The sequence below is a fragment of the Rattus norvegicus genome, chromosome 14 (genome assembly GCF_021556685.1).
Source record: "Rattus norvegicus strain SHRSP/BbbUtx chromosome 14, alternate assembly SHRSP_T2T, whole genome shotgun sequence".
In the NCBI taxonomy this organism is placed as follows: domain Eukaryota; kingdom Metazoa; phylum Chordata; class Mammalia; order Rodentia; family Muridae; genus Rattus; species Rattus norvegicus.
In genome coordinates, this window is record NC_141547.1 from 76879751 (window position 1) to 76896804 (window position 17054).

The window sequence follows — 17054 nt, forward strand, 5'->3', positions numbered from 1 at the left end:
GCCCCTCGGGGTTGGGGATTTAGCTCAGTGGTAGAGCGCTTGCCTAGGAAGCGCAAGGCCCTGGGTTCGGTCCCCAGCTCCGAAAAAAAGAACCAAAAAAAAAAAAAGAAAGAAAGAAAGAAAGAAAGAAAAGAAAAGAAAAGAAAATGCCCCTCACCGCATTGACCTGTGGACAAGCTTGTGGTATATTTTCTTGATTGGTGATGGATATGGGAGGGCATAGCTTACTGTGGGCAATGCCTCCCATGGGCTGCTGGTCCTGGGTGCTATAAGAATGTAGGCTGAGCAAGACATGAGTTAACAAGCCAGAAAACAGCACTCCTTCACAGCCTCTGAATGAGTTCCTGCCTCCAGGTTCCTTCCCTGACTTCTCTGAGTGATGGATCTGTAAGCTAAAATAAAAGCCCTTCCCTCTCCAAAATGCCTTCAGTCATAGTGTTTTATTGCATCTAAGACTTAGCTACGACAGGTACCTATCAGGCAGGGCAGTGAACTAGCAGGAAGATACATACCGCATACTGCAACCTACAGATCAGGGGACCTAATCTTGTTTCCTCATATTGATGACCACCAACTGCTCCTCACCACTCCTGTGATCTTTCCCCAGCTATCTGCCGATATTAGACCAGGTGCCCCCCCACCAGCAGCTTTGAACATGTAGGGTGCTCTCTTACCCTCCTGTTCACCAGTTCAATCCTGAGATACAGTTGGCATGTTGAATAGAGAAATGGCCAGGTCCTTTTCCCCTTTTGATCTGCCCTCCCTGTGCTAGGGATAGAAAATGGGTTACAGGTGACCCTCCAAATTCTTTCCAAACGAGCCTTATTCTCAATTTATAAACTAAGAGAAAAGCAGTTCAGATGGGTTAATCTCCTGAGTCACAGAGCTGAGAAATAACAGGGACTTTCACAATCTTGCCCTAAGACCCAAGATCTTAATGCCTTCATCTATACCTGGCTGGTGTGCAGTAAATGCTTGCTAAAACTTGAGGGGAATTAGGTACATTTTGAGACTGACCTACAAAGTTAAAAATTACTAAGATTGCTCGGTGGCTAAAGGCACTTGCCACAAAAGCCTAAAGATAAGCTTTGGATCCCAGGACACACATGGTGGAAGGAGAGAATCCTCCCCCACCCCATCCCATACACACACACAGGTAGTCCTCTGACCTCCACGGATGTCCCACATTTACATAAACAAGTGTAATTTTTATAAAAATGACTCAGAGGAAAAAGGGCCTGCACAGAGATTTCTGGATCTGAGGAGGAAAGTTCACGTGTTTCTTCTCAGAATGAGGTTCACCACAATCTTCCCCAATCCACCCTGCATGCATCTACACAGATTTTTGTCATTTCTGAGAGATCTTCTCAGATGAAGATGACCCCGAAACTTGCTGATTTTCATAGTTTCCATCAGTTCCTGCTTCAAACATTGTCCCTACTCAGAAGTCAGAAACTGGCCTTGGGTTTCAGTTCTTAAATTCAGTCACCTAAGTCAAAGCACTCGGTGTTGATGACAAAGCTTTTGTCTCAGGGTGTGAAGTGCTCTGCTCCACACTGGGGTCTAGGGGGCTCCTCCAGAGAAGTCACCTGCACCCTACAAGCACAGATTAGCTTTTAGTCCTGATACTTGTTCTCTCAGCAACCATGTCTTCCTAGAAAGCAGTGATCTCAGCCACAAGGTGGAATGGTCCTAAGACCACAATAAACTCACATTGACAGTGCCAAACCCGGGGCCCCAGGGAAATTAGAACTGTGAGAGCATTGGCATCTACCTAAGTCCTTAGGGCAGAGCCCATCCCAGGAGGAGCTCTCTAGGAAAATAAGGAATGAGGGTGCTGAGAGACAAATGGTTGAGATACCCCCCACCAACAGTCATTAAGGAAATGCCAAGAACACAGGGACCCTCAGAAATAATCCTCCCAGGAGAACCCAGCAGTTAGTTCCCGACAGCCTCTCTCCTGAGCAATCAATTTAAGGAGACCTGACAGGGAGTTGAAATTAGACAGAGGGAAAGAGAAAACAAAGCAGCAGTTTCCTACTACATATTTTATGTGCGTGCACAGCCTCAAGGTGGCTCAGAGAATCTCATAAACAAGGCAGCTGAAAGCCTCACTTTGAAGAATGGAAAATCTCTCTACATTTCATTTCCAGTATGAAGGCTGACATGAGGGTCTAACATGTGGAAAGCAGGGGGCCTTAGTGGGAAGGACAGAGATACCCAAAATGAGGAGAGCATTTTAAGTTGGGAATTAGAATGGAGGCAAGCAGTGGGAGGTAGGTGCTGGCCCAATAGGATGTACCAGGTACCTGCTTAGCATAAATCTGATATGAAAAGGGGTCCCCCTGCTTGTCATAATGCCCTGGCCCTGTAGAGCCTTTCCCTTCAGGTAAAAGTTACCAGAGGGCTGGGTGAAGGATATACAGGAACCCTCCATCTATGAAAGCTAGAGTTCCGCAGAGGACCTAGCATCCCAACTAAGCTCTTGCAGACCCCAGAGGAGAATCTGAGTAAGGTGATGGGAATGGAGGCAAATGAAACAGTTAAAACAGAGGGCCAGCCATGCCCTCATCCCATCTACAGAGGTGCTATTCCTCACCTGGGGAAGACCTTGGGGAGTCAGACTTCGCAGCAACCATTTTTCAAGGGGTTTCCAGAACAGGAAGGGAACAGGACTAATGGGTGCTCATAGTTAGCATTCTAGACTTATCTGAACATTCTTGTTCTTGTTCTGTGTGTCTTTGATCTTGCAGTTGGTCAGGTCTGGGCTCTGAACCCTGCCCATGATATAGGTAGTATACAGAGGTGGACGGGAGGCTGTGTTTATAACATGAATCATCCTGGAACAAAATTCAAGCAGCAGCGATTGGATCTCAAGCACCTTGTTTGGGGTTATAGAACAGAACAAGAGCCTGTGCCCTGCTAGTAAATCCCACTGCCTCTAAGTCAAAAACCAACAGCTGTAAGTCTCCTTGTACAATGTACAATGGAGCCCCAGATGTACTGTGCACACAGCCCCAGATATTCCTACTTGTTGAAAATGAATAAGTATAGGAACAAATAAGAGAGAGAGAGAGAGAGAGAGAGAGAGAGAGAGAGAGAGAGAGAGAGAGAGAGAGAGAGTGTTCGTTCTATGCATGCCTTTGGCCTTCTCCCAGCTGAACTACCCAGCTTAGATGAGACTCAAGTCCCCTGAGGAGCTAGAAAATTATGTCGAATGCAGAGTGACAAGAAAATTAATTTCTAGTCTTCATGACTAAGCAGAAATTATTGGGTAGAAAAATAGGTACCATTATACTCATACAACTAGAGCTATAAAATGAGACCCATCCTGACACCAAACCAGTATGTGGTCATGATTCTTGAACGACAAACCCACATAATACAAAATTAGCTGTCATTGCCAAGGACATATCAGTGAATTTATAGGAAGGCAAAGCTTACCTTTGGATTCATTAGCATGTATTATTAATAGTAGCCCTCTTCTAGAAGTGGAAATCCAGCCTCATGCCCATGACCACACAGGGGCTTGTGGGAAGGTCCCTGTGACATGACGCTTCTGAATCCTGCTGTAAACACTAAGATACAATGTAAAGTTGTAGCTGCTCCTGGGCCTGGCAGGAGATGGCCCCCAACCCTACCCCTGACCCCAGGCATGGCAGTCGAATGGACTTAAAAGGCTGTTTTGTGAATGATCTCCTCTCTAACTGGTGAAGCTAGAGGACTCAGTGAGAAACAGAAGACCCAGAACCAGCCACAATGGGAAGAAATCCCATTCCCAAGACCACCCAGACATGTAGGAAAGCACGTGGTAATACCTTAGCCTGGAGCGAGACTGTGTAGTGATGCAGAGTGGGCTGCCAGAGACCTGTCAATGAGCTTCTCCAATATGGGCTACCTCAGTGACCAACTGGAAGACAGGAGCCATATTCTCAGAGCATAGGGACCAGGACCAGGGAATGATAGGACAGCAGAGCGACTTGGGAGCAGATGGGTGAGAAAAGGAAACTAGCTCAAGGTGAAACCATTGTTCTAGTCTTGTTTCCATTGCTGTGATAAAATACCCTGGCAATAGTGACTTTGAATAAGAATGGTTTATCTAGTTTACAATTTCAGATGACATTCCATCATTGCAGGGGAGTTAAGGCAGGACCTTGAAGCAGGTAGTTACATCTACACTCAAGAGCAGAGAGAAATGAGTGCATTCATGCTTTTCAGTGCTCAGTGCCTCTCTACACATATGAAGGATACAGTGCTTTGTCTAGGAGGTGGCACTGTCCCACCATGGGCAGTCTTCCCACATGAATTAATACACTCAAGAGAATCCCCCAAAGACAAGCACACAGCCAACATGGCCTAGGAAATCCCTTGTTGAGTCTCTTCCTAGATGGTTCTAGATTGGTCAAGTTGACAAACTGACCAGCACAATAACTTAGCATCCATGTTAGTCACCTTCCCATTATTCAAAAATTACTTGAGACAACCAACTTAGAATCAGAAAGGGGTTGTTTGGGCTCATGTTTGGGCGATTCTGGTCTGTCTTGGGGTTTTATTACTGTGAGGAGACACCATGACCAAAGCAACTCATAAAGAACAACATTGGAGCTTCCTTCATGGCAGGAAGTGTAGCAGCACAGGCAGACATGGCACTGGGGAGGTACTTGAGAGATCTACCACCACCCTCAGGCCCCTGTAGCCTGAGAATGGCACCTCCACACTTCTGGAAGTCACTAGGCAACCAGCCCAGCCACAGCTGCTTTCCTGATTCTGGAAGTCTCCGGACAGCATCACCAGATCTGCCAGCTTTAGCCACTCTGTTAAAATTCCCTCCTCCCCTCTCTCAGACAACTTAAAGGCATGGTTTCTCCTTTTCCATTAGTCTGGAGCCCTCAGGGGCTATAATCCCCACAAAGGATGCCCAAAGCTTGTTCCTCAAGTCAGCGCAGTCCCAGGTTCATGTTTATTTAATAGGATGTTAAGTTACTCTGACCAAATACGCAACTTGAGCAACATTGATGGGGGAAAGATTTAGTTCGATTCAGAGTTTTCAGTCACAGTCCTGAGCTCTGGGATGCCAGGCCCATTATGTGCCAGAAGGTCACAGTAGTAAAGACCGAGCAGAAAAAGACTGCTCATCTCAGGGCAAATGGAAAGTGAAGTGGGACAGGCTGAGACTGTATGTAACCTTCAAGGCGCACTCACAGTGTAATATATCTGGTAAATCCTGCAGTGAGCCCTACCTCCTAAAGTTTACAGAGAGAGAGAGAGAGAGAGAGAGAGAGAGAGAGAGAGAGAGAGAGAGAGAGAGAGAGAGAGAATATGAATATTTGGGGACCAAATATTTAGGGACCAAATATTCAACACATGAGTTTTATAGGAAATGTCCCAGATTTAAATCACAATGTGTTCCTCTCTCGTGGTGGATTGAATGACATCCACCAAGTTTCATATTTGCTTGGATCCTTGAAATGCAACCTTGCCTGGAAATAAATCATTAGTGAACAGTTAGTTAAGGCTCTTCGGGTGTGATCAGCATGATCTGAGGTACAAAGGAAGACCAGGAGTCACCAGGAAGGAACGTTCCAAGAAGCACAGAGCAGATGCTACCCAGAGCTTTTGAAAGGAACAGAGCACTGTCCAATCTCAAGCCTCCAGCATCCAGGTCTGAGATGACAAATCCTTTTTTGTGGTTTTGAGTGACCACATTTGTCTTCATTTGTTACAGCAGGCATAGGAAACTAATCTGGCCACTGTGATGACAGGAAAGCACTTTGTCACCCCAGGTATCTGGAGGCACAGGGCAGGTGGGCCTTGGAAATGAAAGACTTGAACCATCCATTGTGACAGGGGCATGTGGATGAGCTGTTCAGTGGGGGTACAGCACACACCTTTAATCCCACCACTCAGGAGGGCAGCAGAAGCAGGTGGATATCTGGGAGTTTGAGGCTAGCTTGGTCTATATCATGAATTCCAGGACAGCGCAAGACTATGCTGAGAAACCCTGTCTCAAAAAAAGGAAAAAAAGGGCAAACAAACAAACAGCAGCAACAACAGAAAACCAAGCAAACAAAGTCTCCTTTGCAGAGCTGCTGTGGTTCTCAGGATGCACATGGCAGTGTTCTTTGTGGAGAAGGTGCTCAACTGCAGGAAGCTAATAAGGACTTTGAAAGCTCCCTGGTCTTCCTGGACAAGTGAAGTGTGTGCTCCTTTTCCTCCCCATTCCTCTCTCCTTTTCTCCAGACTCCAGGGAGCCTTGCTTAGTCTGCCCTACATGCAGTGTAGATGGGGCACAACCAGAATTTGGCCGACTCTGAGCCTGAACTCCTCCTCCCCAACCTACCCCATTCTCCCTTGAGTCTCTTGATGCTCAGTTTTCCTTCTTATCTTTCCCCACAGCCTTGGGTAGAGTTAATTAGTGAGCTTGCCGCCTGCAACTTGAGTAGGAACACATGACTGTGTGCTTTAAGATTTTCTGCCAAGCTCCCTTCAGAAAGGTTTGTCTTCAGAAGAAATCACAAGTGATCGCTCTTTATAACAATGCTAAGTCCCAGTGGCTAAGCCTAGAAGATTGATAGGTTTGAATGATTGACTGATTGATTGCTTTTTCTTTTCTTTTTTCTTTTTCTTTCTTTTCTTCAAGGATCTGCCAATCCTTGAGGTTTAACAGACATTTAGAAAGTCCCAGAACTGGTTCTTACTCTGCAGAGACAATGACAACTCTCAGCTTCCAGACTTTGCATAGTTCCCATCTCAGCTGTCTTCCTCTAAGCTGTGGTTTGGGCTATTCCTCAAAATCCAGCACAGGAACTTGTCTGTTATTCCTACCTCCACTGACATGTGACTAACTGTCAGACTGCATCCATTTACTGTGGCTGCTGTAGCAAACTAGTACAGACTGGTGGATTCAAATAACAAATGCATTCCCCACTTTTGGAAGTCAGAGGCCCAAGGTCAAGGTTGAGCAGGGCTACTCTCCTCTAGAGGACAGAGAAGAGTTGTCTCTGTCTCTGTCTCTGTCTCTACCTCTGCCTCTGCCTCTGTCTCTGTCTCTGCCTCTGCCTCTCCCTCTCCTCTCCCGCTCGTTCTCCCTCTCTTTCCATCTCTTCTCTCTTTCTCTCAACTCTCTCCTCTCTATTTCCCTCTTCTCTCTCCCCCTTGCCACTCTCTCTCTCTCTCTCTCTGCCCTCTTTTCCTTCCCTTCTTCCTCTCCTTTCTCTCTATTGTCTCTGTGTCTCTTTCATCTCTATTGTCTCTGCCTCCGTCCTCTCATGGCCATCTTCTCTGTGCCCCAAATACCCTTCTGCCTATCCACTTAGATAGATAACCAAAATAAGTTCCTTGCATAAAGACTCCTGGTCCATTCTAACAACAAAGAAGATATATTGGAAATGAAACTCTCAGCAAATCACAGACAAAGTGGGAAATACCCGCAGGAGGGGGGCAGAGGGAAAGGTTGAGGGACTGAAGAAAAGGTGAAGAATTGTTACACTGAGATAGCAATAACGATGACAACTATGACACTAAGGAACTTCGGGACCCATTTAAGACATCAAACCTGTGAATATGCCATGTAGGAGAAGCAACCAAAATATATATGAAAGATATAATGAATTCCAAGACTTTATAGCAGGACATTTCCCAAACTCAAGGAAAGAATTGATATACAGGTACAGGAGGCATTTAGAACCCCAAAGAAACATTACCAGAAAAGAACTTTTAGCTGTCACATGAAAGCTAAAATTCAAGAGTACAGAACAAAGAATATAAGGAACTGCCAGAGAGAAGTGGTGAGTTACGTACAAAGACAGACATGTTAGGATGAGAGCAGGCTGTGAGCACAGACTGAATTGACCAAGAGAATACAGACAGTTATGTCTCAAGTCAGGAGACATATGCTACCAATCAACATTATTATACCCAGCAAAATTAACCTTTAAATGCAAGGGACAAATAAAGACCTTCCTTAATATGCATACACTTAAGTAATTTATGACTACCAGGCCAGCACTCCAGTAGATACCCAAAACCATACTATACACAGAAGAGGAAAAATGTGATACACAATTATAAGGGCTCAGGAAGAACAAATTTCACTGGAGGAATGAGTAAACAAACAAGAAATAGAAAACGACTAAAGCTTACTGACTCAGTAAATTAGAACATTTCTAAGATGAGTAAGGGAGGAATTAGCCTGTGTTTTCCAATAATAATTTTAAATGTAAGGGTGTAAGTCCCCAGTTAAAAGGCATAGACTGGATGGATGGGTTAAAAAACAAGTTTCAACTAATTTCTATCTGCAAGAAACGTCATTGGCAAGAACACAGACACATGCAAAGTGAAAGGATGGGAAATGGTATTTTGAGTAAAAATGCTCTCCCAGAACACTCTTGATTCTGATGAGCACATTTTCAAAAAGGAACAGAAGATGAAGCCAATACAAAACTCAGCGCCTTTCCTATATACCAATTATGAACATGCAGTGAAAAGAATCAGGGACACGATCTTATTAGCAGTAAGGCCTACATCTGGCTAAAGACTTGGAGGATCTTCATAACTAAAACGATGAGCTGTGCTGTGAGAAACTGAAGGAGGTACTGGACGGTGGAGAGACACCCACACATCAGCAGAACTGATATTGTTCGAAAGGTCATTTCTTGAAGGCCAATCTACAGATTCACTGCAGTCCTCATTAAAATTCTACTGGAATTGTTCCCCTAAATTCAGAACAACCCAACAATTCACAGGGAAGCCCAACAGATTCTAAATAGTCATTCTGAGTAATTCTGGGTATATCAATGTCTAGTTTTGATGTGACTGCAAAACACTGTCCTCAATGCTCGGTGGGAAAACTAATATCTCAGAGGAGCACTAAAGCTAGACCATGATCTAGATCACCATGATCGCCACCATTACCATAATCACTACCAGAGCGGTCACCATGGTCACCAACTTCAACGTATTTCCACCAGTGTCATAATAGTGGAAATGATCATTAGCAAACACCATCACCACCTTCACCATAACCACCATCATCACCACCGCCATCACTATCACCACCACCATCATCATCATCACTATAACTACCACCATCATCGCATCACTATAGTCACCACCATCACTACCACCATCACCATGATCACTATAACTACCACCATCATCGCATCACTATAGTCACCACCATCACTACCACCATCACCATGATCACTATAGCAACTGCCATCATCTCCACCATCACTATAGCCACCATTATCACCACCTCTATCACCACCATCACAATAGCCACCATCATCACTACCACCATCAACATGATCGCTATAACAACCACTGTCATCTCCATCATCATCACCATTATTGTCACTACCATCACCACCACCATCACCACAATCACTATTATCCTGATTGCTGTGGTAGGCTAGGCAGCAACAGCACCATCACCACTTGTCTTCTTTGGCGTCCTCACGGTAACCCAGTCCTTAACATCACCACTACATCAGTGTTACCATTTCCACTACTGCTGCCACCATCAACACTTTCCACCAGCACCCCCATCATTAGCAACAGTAGCAGCACCTTTATTGAGCAGCTATTACATTCTGTTATGGCTTTGTGTTCTTTACTGGTGCTATCTAGCTCCATTCCCAAGAAACTCAAGAGTTAGTCAAGACAGGAAGTGAGGCATTGCCCTTTGTGCATGTGCCTCAGCTTCCATTAGAACTCCACAAGCTGAGTAGGTGGTAGAAACAGGTCATGAGAAAGCCTCCCCTCCATGCCACAGCTTCTTTCACAGCTCTAACGAGCAGACTCTTGTAGGCCCGAGGCATCAACATTGGCCTTGTTTTAATTTGCACCTTTCCAACTGAGAAGCAATTACAGGATAATGATTCATTTCTCTAATGTGTCAAAAATCAGCTTCTAAAAAAAAAAAGGCAAAGCAATCCACTGCATTCATTTCTGACCATTGCCTTTCTGTTCCTCTGAGGGAAGGCTAGGTTCAGGTCTCTCAGATGTAGGGGGGAAGTTATCATCACACACTGGGAGCAAAGTGGACAGAATTAGGAGACTGTTTACTTACTTATTACCCTCTACACACACACACACACACACACACACACACACACACACACACACACACTTTGAGACAAGGTCTTATGTAGCCCAGTCTAGCCTTGAGTTCATTAGGACATCCAAGGATAACCTTAGATTCTTGACTCTCCTGCCTCTGCCTCCTGTGTTCTGAGATTACAAGTGTTCACTACTATACCTGATCCTTAAAGATAAAAGGCAACTTTCCCAGAGAGGCCACATGAAGTGTGAAAGAACTTAGAACTCTCAGTCATCCACCCCGATGCATACCCTACCCTCCTCTTCAACGTCTCCTGTGGCTGCAACCTGATCTTACCCTCTTTCATCAGTTTACCCAGAAGTGAAATGGGTCGTGGGAACTGTGAGGACTAAGTGAGAAAGACATATGAAATGAGGGCATGTGTGTCATAGACCAGCTCAGGAAGGCCATTGCATCTCCTATCTGTCACCCTTTCCAGGGCGCCTGCCTTGGAGCAAGTGCTGGCAGTCTGCAGTGTGACCACATTCATGGCTGCACCGTGTTTGCTGGTCTCCAAGTCACTACCTTGTCCTCCCTTCTCAATTCTTAAATTGACTCTGCTCTAGTCAGGGGAACAAAGGCTAGGGAAGCCATGAGGCCATCTGTCCCCTTCCTTAGAGAGCTTTCCCTTTCTCATGTGCATCTGTATTTGTAGCATCCTCACATAAGGGCGAGTCATCGGGACAAGCCCCCATGGAGTCTGCCCCTTCAAAGCGGAGAATTATACAGTAGCTAAGTAGCATGAATATAAGACTAAATTTTAAGAAATCGGGAATGAAAGCGCCAGATAATGGAATGAAGACTGACAGAGTGAGCTGGAAGGGCCCGGATGAGCATCCTAACTAAGCTCGTCTGGAAGCTACTGCACTTCCCAGCCGAGCTTGTTCAGAAGCAGGTGGAGTTCAGAGCAGAGTCTGCAGACAGCCTAGGACTGAGCCCTGCAGATACCTAAAGGGCAAGCTCCCAGGCCAAGGGGCGCCCCAGAGATAACCTTCCAGATGTGTGGAGTCAGAGGATGGACAGAGAATGTACTATGAGTGCACAGAAGGTGGTCCCACCAACCCGGAGCCAGGAAGGAGCGAGGGACAAAGAGGTTGGAGGTAGGAGGCTGTTTTGCAGGTTTCTGGAATGGGAGAAGGAAAAAGAGGACAGGGATCCCTGAGAAAGAGAGAGCTAGAGGCTTGAGGGAGCAGGTGACACTGGAGAGGTTTTGCCTGAGGAGTCTAGCATTGCCTTTCTAAAGCAGGAAGAGAGCTGGAGGGGAAAGGTAGCTCAGAGGTCATGTGCTTGCCTGGCCCTCACAAGTAAGTCCCTGGGTCCTATCCTCAGCACTGCAAAAACAAACAGGCAAGGAAAACATCTTCCTCAGACTGGCCTGGAACAGGTCCAGCCCAGCAGCTGTCAGCTTGGAGCTCCGGGGAAGCTTTCAACCTCCCACCCACAGGGCTCAGCCTCTAGGTCTGGAAAGTTGACCTTGTAAAGGGCAGATGCTCGTCACAGCTGACCCAGGATGGCAGTGCTGCCCAGCTGCGGAGCAAGCTCTCTGGCTTCGCTAACCCTATCCCAGCCCGACATCTACAGTGCAAGCTACATAAGCTTGGGGGAGGGAGCAGTGCCTGGGGAATGGGAAAACAAGCTGTCTATAGAAGAGGTTAGCAGAGACGGCAGAGAAAGACAGAGACTGCTGCTGTCTTGTACAGGCTTTTTCCTCCATCTGCCCTGCCTCCCACCCCTCTGTCCAGCAATGGGTTTCCTTCTGATCACCCTCACTCAGCCTCAGTTTTCAATGCTGGCTCTGCCATGGCTTCCTTAGAACCACCTTTGGAGGCTCACCCTTCTGGGCCTCAATGCCTCTTGTAAACTGAGATAATATAGCCTGCCTAAAAAGAGTCTTAAGGACAGGAAAATGAATCACCATAACTGCATTGGCAGCATGCTATAGCAGTCAATACATCGTAGATATCATTTAGGTAAGATGTCCACCTTGATGGAGAAGAACGCAGGGAAAGTCCAGTGCACTTGGGTCCCAGCCCCCTCTATGCCCTGCCTGACCACCTGTGGGACCCAGGATGATGTCTCTATCTCCTGGTTAGTGGCTTGTCTGGGACAGATTCCCAACACACCTACCTCTGAACCCAGTTGTTCATAATTAACCCAACCTCTTGCACTCTCAAATGTCTGAGTGGAAGACAGATGACTTGGTGTCTCTGCCATTAGATGACCGAGACAGTGCCACCCTCAAGGGCTTGGATGAGGACAGAGAAGTGTGTCCCCTTATCATCAGGTAGCCTTTGGAAATCTTCATACTTATTCTGCCTATAGCAAAGATAGGCAGAGGTTTGTATCCTATGAGTCAGTCATGCAGACACCAGAGTCTTTGAGCAATGACAGCATGCTATGGAATGAGGAAAATTCATTCTCCAGCCAGCTGAGTCTCAGCTCCACTAACTTATTGAGCCTCTGCCTCACCCAGGTCCCTGATGAACCCCTCACGAAATGTCCACCTGGTCCAACCCTCCTCCCACTGTCTGCTGTTTTCCCTTAAGTAGACTAATTTAGCATCTTGGGATTAGTCACAGCTGGATTGCTTTCCTCTCTAACCATTTAAGAGCTGATTAAACTGATATCTCACCAGGGTGATCTGGGCCTCTTGGTTGACTCTGAGGAGTCTTTGATGCTTTGCTGTAAAGCTGGGACAGTAGATCACCCAGGGTGTTACAAGAGCAGGTGAAACACATGTCAACAGGAACTCAGGACAGGATAAGTCTGTGTGGGTTTCAGTCTTGGGCAAAACGGGACCTGGAAAAAACCAGGATGGGCTTCCTCAGAAAGAACTCAAAACAAGTTTCCTTGGGAGACTCCAGGAGACAGCAGCAGTAGGCACCAGGTCAGAATAGAAGGCACCCCAAAGAACAATATGGTCCCACCAAGGAGTTCTGGGAAGCTACAGGGAAAACACGTCCCACAGGAAGGACTTAGGCCAACCTTCTTCTGGGGCAAGATATTCTATCCCTCTGCCTTGGGAAAACCAGCCAAGGCTTCTGCCAGGGTGCCACAGGCAAGTAGAAGTGGGACAGACACCCCAAGATGGTAGGAAGTTTAACCTATGTAGGTAATGCCAGACCTGCTCTAGCCTCCTGGGTTCAAACCAGATAACAGGACCTTCCTGGGCCAAAGGTGCTGCTCCTTCAGAGACATCCAGCTCAAGAAACATCTCTAGTGGGAGCTCTGTCATTTAACTGTAGTTCATTCCAGGTTGAGTTCCCTACCCCGCCCCACTCCAATACCAGACTTCCTCTCTTTTGTGCTCACCTGAGAAGTAGAGTACCTCAGGAGAACCTGCGTCTTCCAAGTTTACTGGAAGATGAACTCCACCCCACCCATGACTGGGCGTGTTCTGATAGACTTCATGTTTCTTAGTTTGCCATTATAATGTGCTAGATCTTTACTTAGAATGAGTGGGGCCAGTTTGGACTCCCGTGGCCCATCTCTCTTGAGACTTCAACAGCTTCTGCCTCTGACAGGAGGTTCTGGAGGCCGTTGTTCCAGCCTGAGCATCGCTTTGGAGTGGTGAACAGAGTACTCTCTGGGGATGAAACATGCTAATTGGCAGCGGGAGGGGACGGCTGTTTCTCTGCATGACTGATCTATGGGAATCCAAGTTGGGATTCTTCTGCCTCTGTGATGACCCAGGGAGCTGGGAAGCACTTGCCAATAGTTCCCACCCCACCCCACACGTACACTAGAGTTCTTGACTACTTGTTTCCCCCTGGCGTCCCTATCTGACTCCCTACTCTCCCTCCAATTGACCCTGCAATACAATAGCCATTAAAGATGGGCTTGTGTAGGCTACCTGACTGGCTGCACCAGTCTACAGGTGAGCTCCCGCTGCAGCCTGCTCAAAGGGTCATGGGCTTTGTTAGTATTTTCCATCATTCTGACGAATACCTGGAAGGGTATACTTAAAGGATCATTTTGGCTCACAGTCTCCGAGGGCTTGTGTCTATAGGTCACAGCAGGTTTTCTGGACCTGGTGTGAGATACAGTACCACAAAGGACTGATGAACAGAGCTATTCACTCTGTGACAGACAGGAGAGAGAGAGAGAGAGAGAGAGAGAGAGAGAGAGAGAGAGAGAGAGAGAGGAAGAAGGAGGAGGAGGAGGAGGAAGAGGAGGAGGAGGAGGAGGAAGAGAGGAGAGAAGAGGAGAGGAGAGCAGAGGAGAGGTGGCCAGCAGCAGCCTTTCTGGTCATGCCTTCCCTTCCTCTAACTAACACCATCAAGTGATTGATCTGTTGATTAAAAGTTGGCTCCATGAGCCAGTCACATCTCAAGATTATATCCACCAACTAGAGAACAAATCAACTGCGAGCCTTTTGGGTGACCCTTCATAGCCAAACCATGAGTGCCTGATTAGAAGACCAAGTCTCAAGCAAATGCTGTGAGCTCGCGTAAGGTGGTGGGGCTGAGCAATGAGCAGGAAGCTGGTGTGTATTAATCATATTGTAATCCAAGACAGGCTTATAGGAACATGACCCATCTCTAAATGAAGCTGCATCCGTAGTCCATCAAGGTCTGTTGCTTTGAGCATCATGGAGATCCAGGCAGTACTGTGTTTGTGCTGAATCTCAGCCTGGGCTCTATTCTTCCTTTGACTAGGTCAGGGAAATGTTTGTGTCTCTGGAGGCCAGGGCTGAGGGCTGCTAAGAGCACCAACCCTCCCTCATGCAGGTCCAGCTGCTCCTGCCTGAACAGCATCCTTACAGCTGCTCCTGCTTGGACAGCTGCTCCTGCCTGGACAGCCTCCTTACTTTATGGCAGTCCAGCACCCGGCTATGGATGCCCTGTTGGGGGTGTGGTCTGCTCAGGAGTTCATTCCTTTCCCAACTCTCCCCTCACAGGTGGGATCCCGTTCATCCTGACCGGAGAGTTCTTCCAACAGTCAGAGCGGCCAGCAGCCTTCATTATCGCAGGCACAGTCAACTGGCTCTCCAACTTCGTTGTAGGGCTCCTTTTCCCCTTCATCCAGGTATGCTTGACAAGGGAGCCTACAGCCATCATGTTGCCTGGGACATGATGAAATGGCTACACTCTGATCTCTCTCTCTCTCTCTCTCTCTCTCTCTCAACTCATACTCATTCCTCCCTCTTGTCCTTTTCTTCCTTCTGTCCCTCTTCCCTCCATAACCCACCTTCCTCCTCTCCCCCTCCCTTGTATCCCTCCTTCTTCCTGTTCCTCCCTCCATCCCCCTTTCCCCCTCTGCCCCTCCTCCCTCCTGTCCAGGAGTTAGCCATGTCTCCCAAAGAATGGGTCACTTACTGGCGAGTTTGTGCAGGAATCCTAGATTGTGCCTTGAACCTATGACTTACGAATCACTTTTGCAATGTATTCACCACTGGGTCAGACAAATACAGAAATTCTGTAGTACATGCCCTACACATACTCCAAGCCTCCCAAACATAACTGATTGGTTGGAAAACGCCAACATACTCCAGAACCAGATACAAATGCACTGGCTAACTTAGTAACCCAACATAGGGTTTGCAGTGTTTGGGGTGACAAAAATGAGTGAGCCCCTGCCTGTGGTTCTGAGGCATGTGGGTGTTTGGAGGTGTGGTGGTCCCAAAAGATTTCTTGAAGGAAGTGACTCTGGAGTAGAGGCTTGAGAAAAATAAGGAGTGGGGGAGTCTGGGAAATATGAAGTCCAGGCTAGCAGTGCAGGAGCCCAGAAGCTGGGTCTTGCTTGGCCTGGGGCAGGGCAGGGGTGGGGGTGGGGATAACATCAGGACCAATGTGGCAGCATCAGGGCTAGGCAGATAGCTGACTGATTGGAAAGTGAGCTCACAAAGTTATCCATAGGTTAGAACACGAAAGACAAGGACTTTGCCAGGCTCTGCACAGAGACAGGGCCCAGCAGCATTCAATCAGAAGGTGAAACGTCCCTGCTCCAGCATCCTCCAGTGCTCCATGACACATGTGGGTCCACCTCCAGTAGGTGAGAGTGCATCACACACGTCTAAGAAAGAGGCTGCCATCTCCTCTTAGAGTGCGGTTCCTCCCTGACTCCATTTAAAGACTGGTCAGTGCCCCTTAATTTGCTAGGGGCAGCCCAGCATGTCCCAGCGATCCTAGTCCAAGCCAGAGGAGCAAGAAGGCCCGGTCCCCAGTCCACCATGCCCCAGCCATGACTCAGCTCAGCTGCAGACCTAGGAGGAAGATTCTCCTTCCACAGCTGCAGACCAGTCCTTCTGTGCCACAGCCCCCAGGCCTGGCTTCCCTGTCCACGTCATCTCCCACAGCCCTCAGCTGGACTTACTCCTGATCCTCTCACAGACAAGTCCACTGTGGCCAGGGAACAGGTAGTCACCCCAGGCTCCACAGGGCCCGACTGTGCCTGCTTCTCTCTGTGCTGCCCACCATTGTGTTGCAGCCTCCTCAACTCAGCAGCTAGAAAACGGGTGCACCGTGCAGCTTTCAAATCAAATTTGGATGCATTTGAGCAATGCCTTCCCATCTCAGGTTCTACAAAGCCCCTCTATGGGCTACAGAACACAGCACTCACCAGTTGCAGCCAGGACATAACAAGCTGGTTTTTCAATTGGCTTCATACTTTCAGTGAGCCTTTCCTGTTTGGTTGAAAAGCTAGCAGGTAATGCCCGGAGTCAGTAAAGCATCCATTACAGGGAGACAATTAACTTGAAGTCATCTATTGCTCCTCTTTTCCACTCCTTTGCAGCTGAGCCTTCCGAGGCTCAGAGTAGACTGTCTGGGTCTGAGAAACAGGTCCCTGCCTTCTCAGCACCTGGGGGTGGGCAAAGTAGAAAACCTTATGAACACCACATACCAATGCCATCGGGCCAGGCTGGGAGTGAAAAGCATCCACTGGCATGTTCAGGCAAACATCTAGTAAGCACTTGCTGTGTGCCAGCAAATGCTCGACCAGGAGGTACAGC

The 17054-nt window shown here is 47.4% G+C and overlaps 1 protein-coding gene across 8 annotated transcripts in view; it reads left to right on the plus strand.

Annotated features, from left to right (window-relative positions):
• Positions 1-17054, plus strand: part of Slc2a9 (solute carrier family 2 member 9) — a 133756-nt gene that overhangs the window by 105001 nt on the left and 11701 nt on the right. For all 8 annotated transcript variants that reach the window (XM_087584151.1, XM_087584157.1, XM_087584153.1 and 5 more), the window contains one exon: positions 15003-15130. In XM_087584151.1, coding sequence (XP_087440277.1) covers positions 15003-15130 — 128 coding nt within the window. The remainder of the gene's footprint in view (positions 1-15002; positions 15131-17054) is intronic.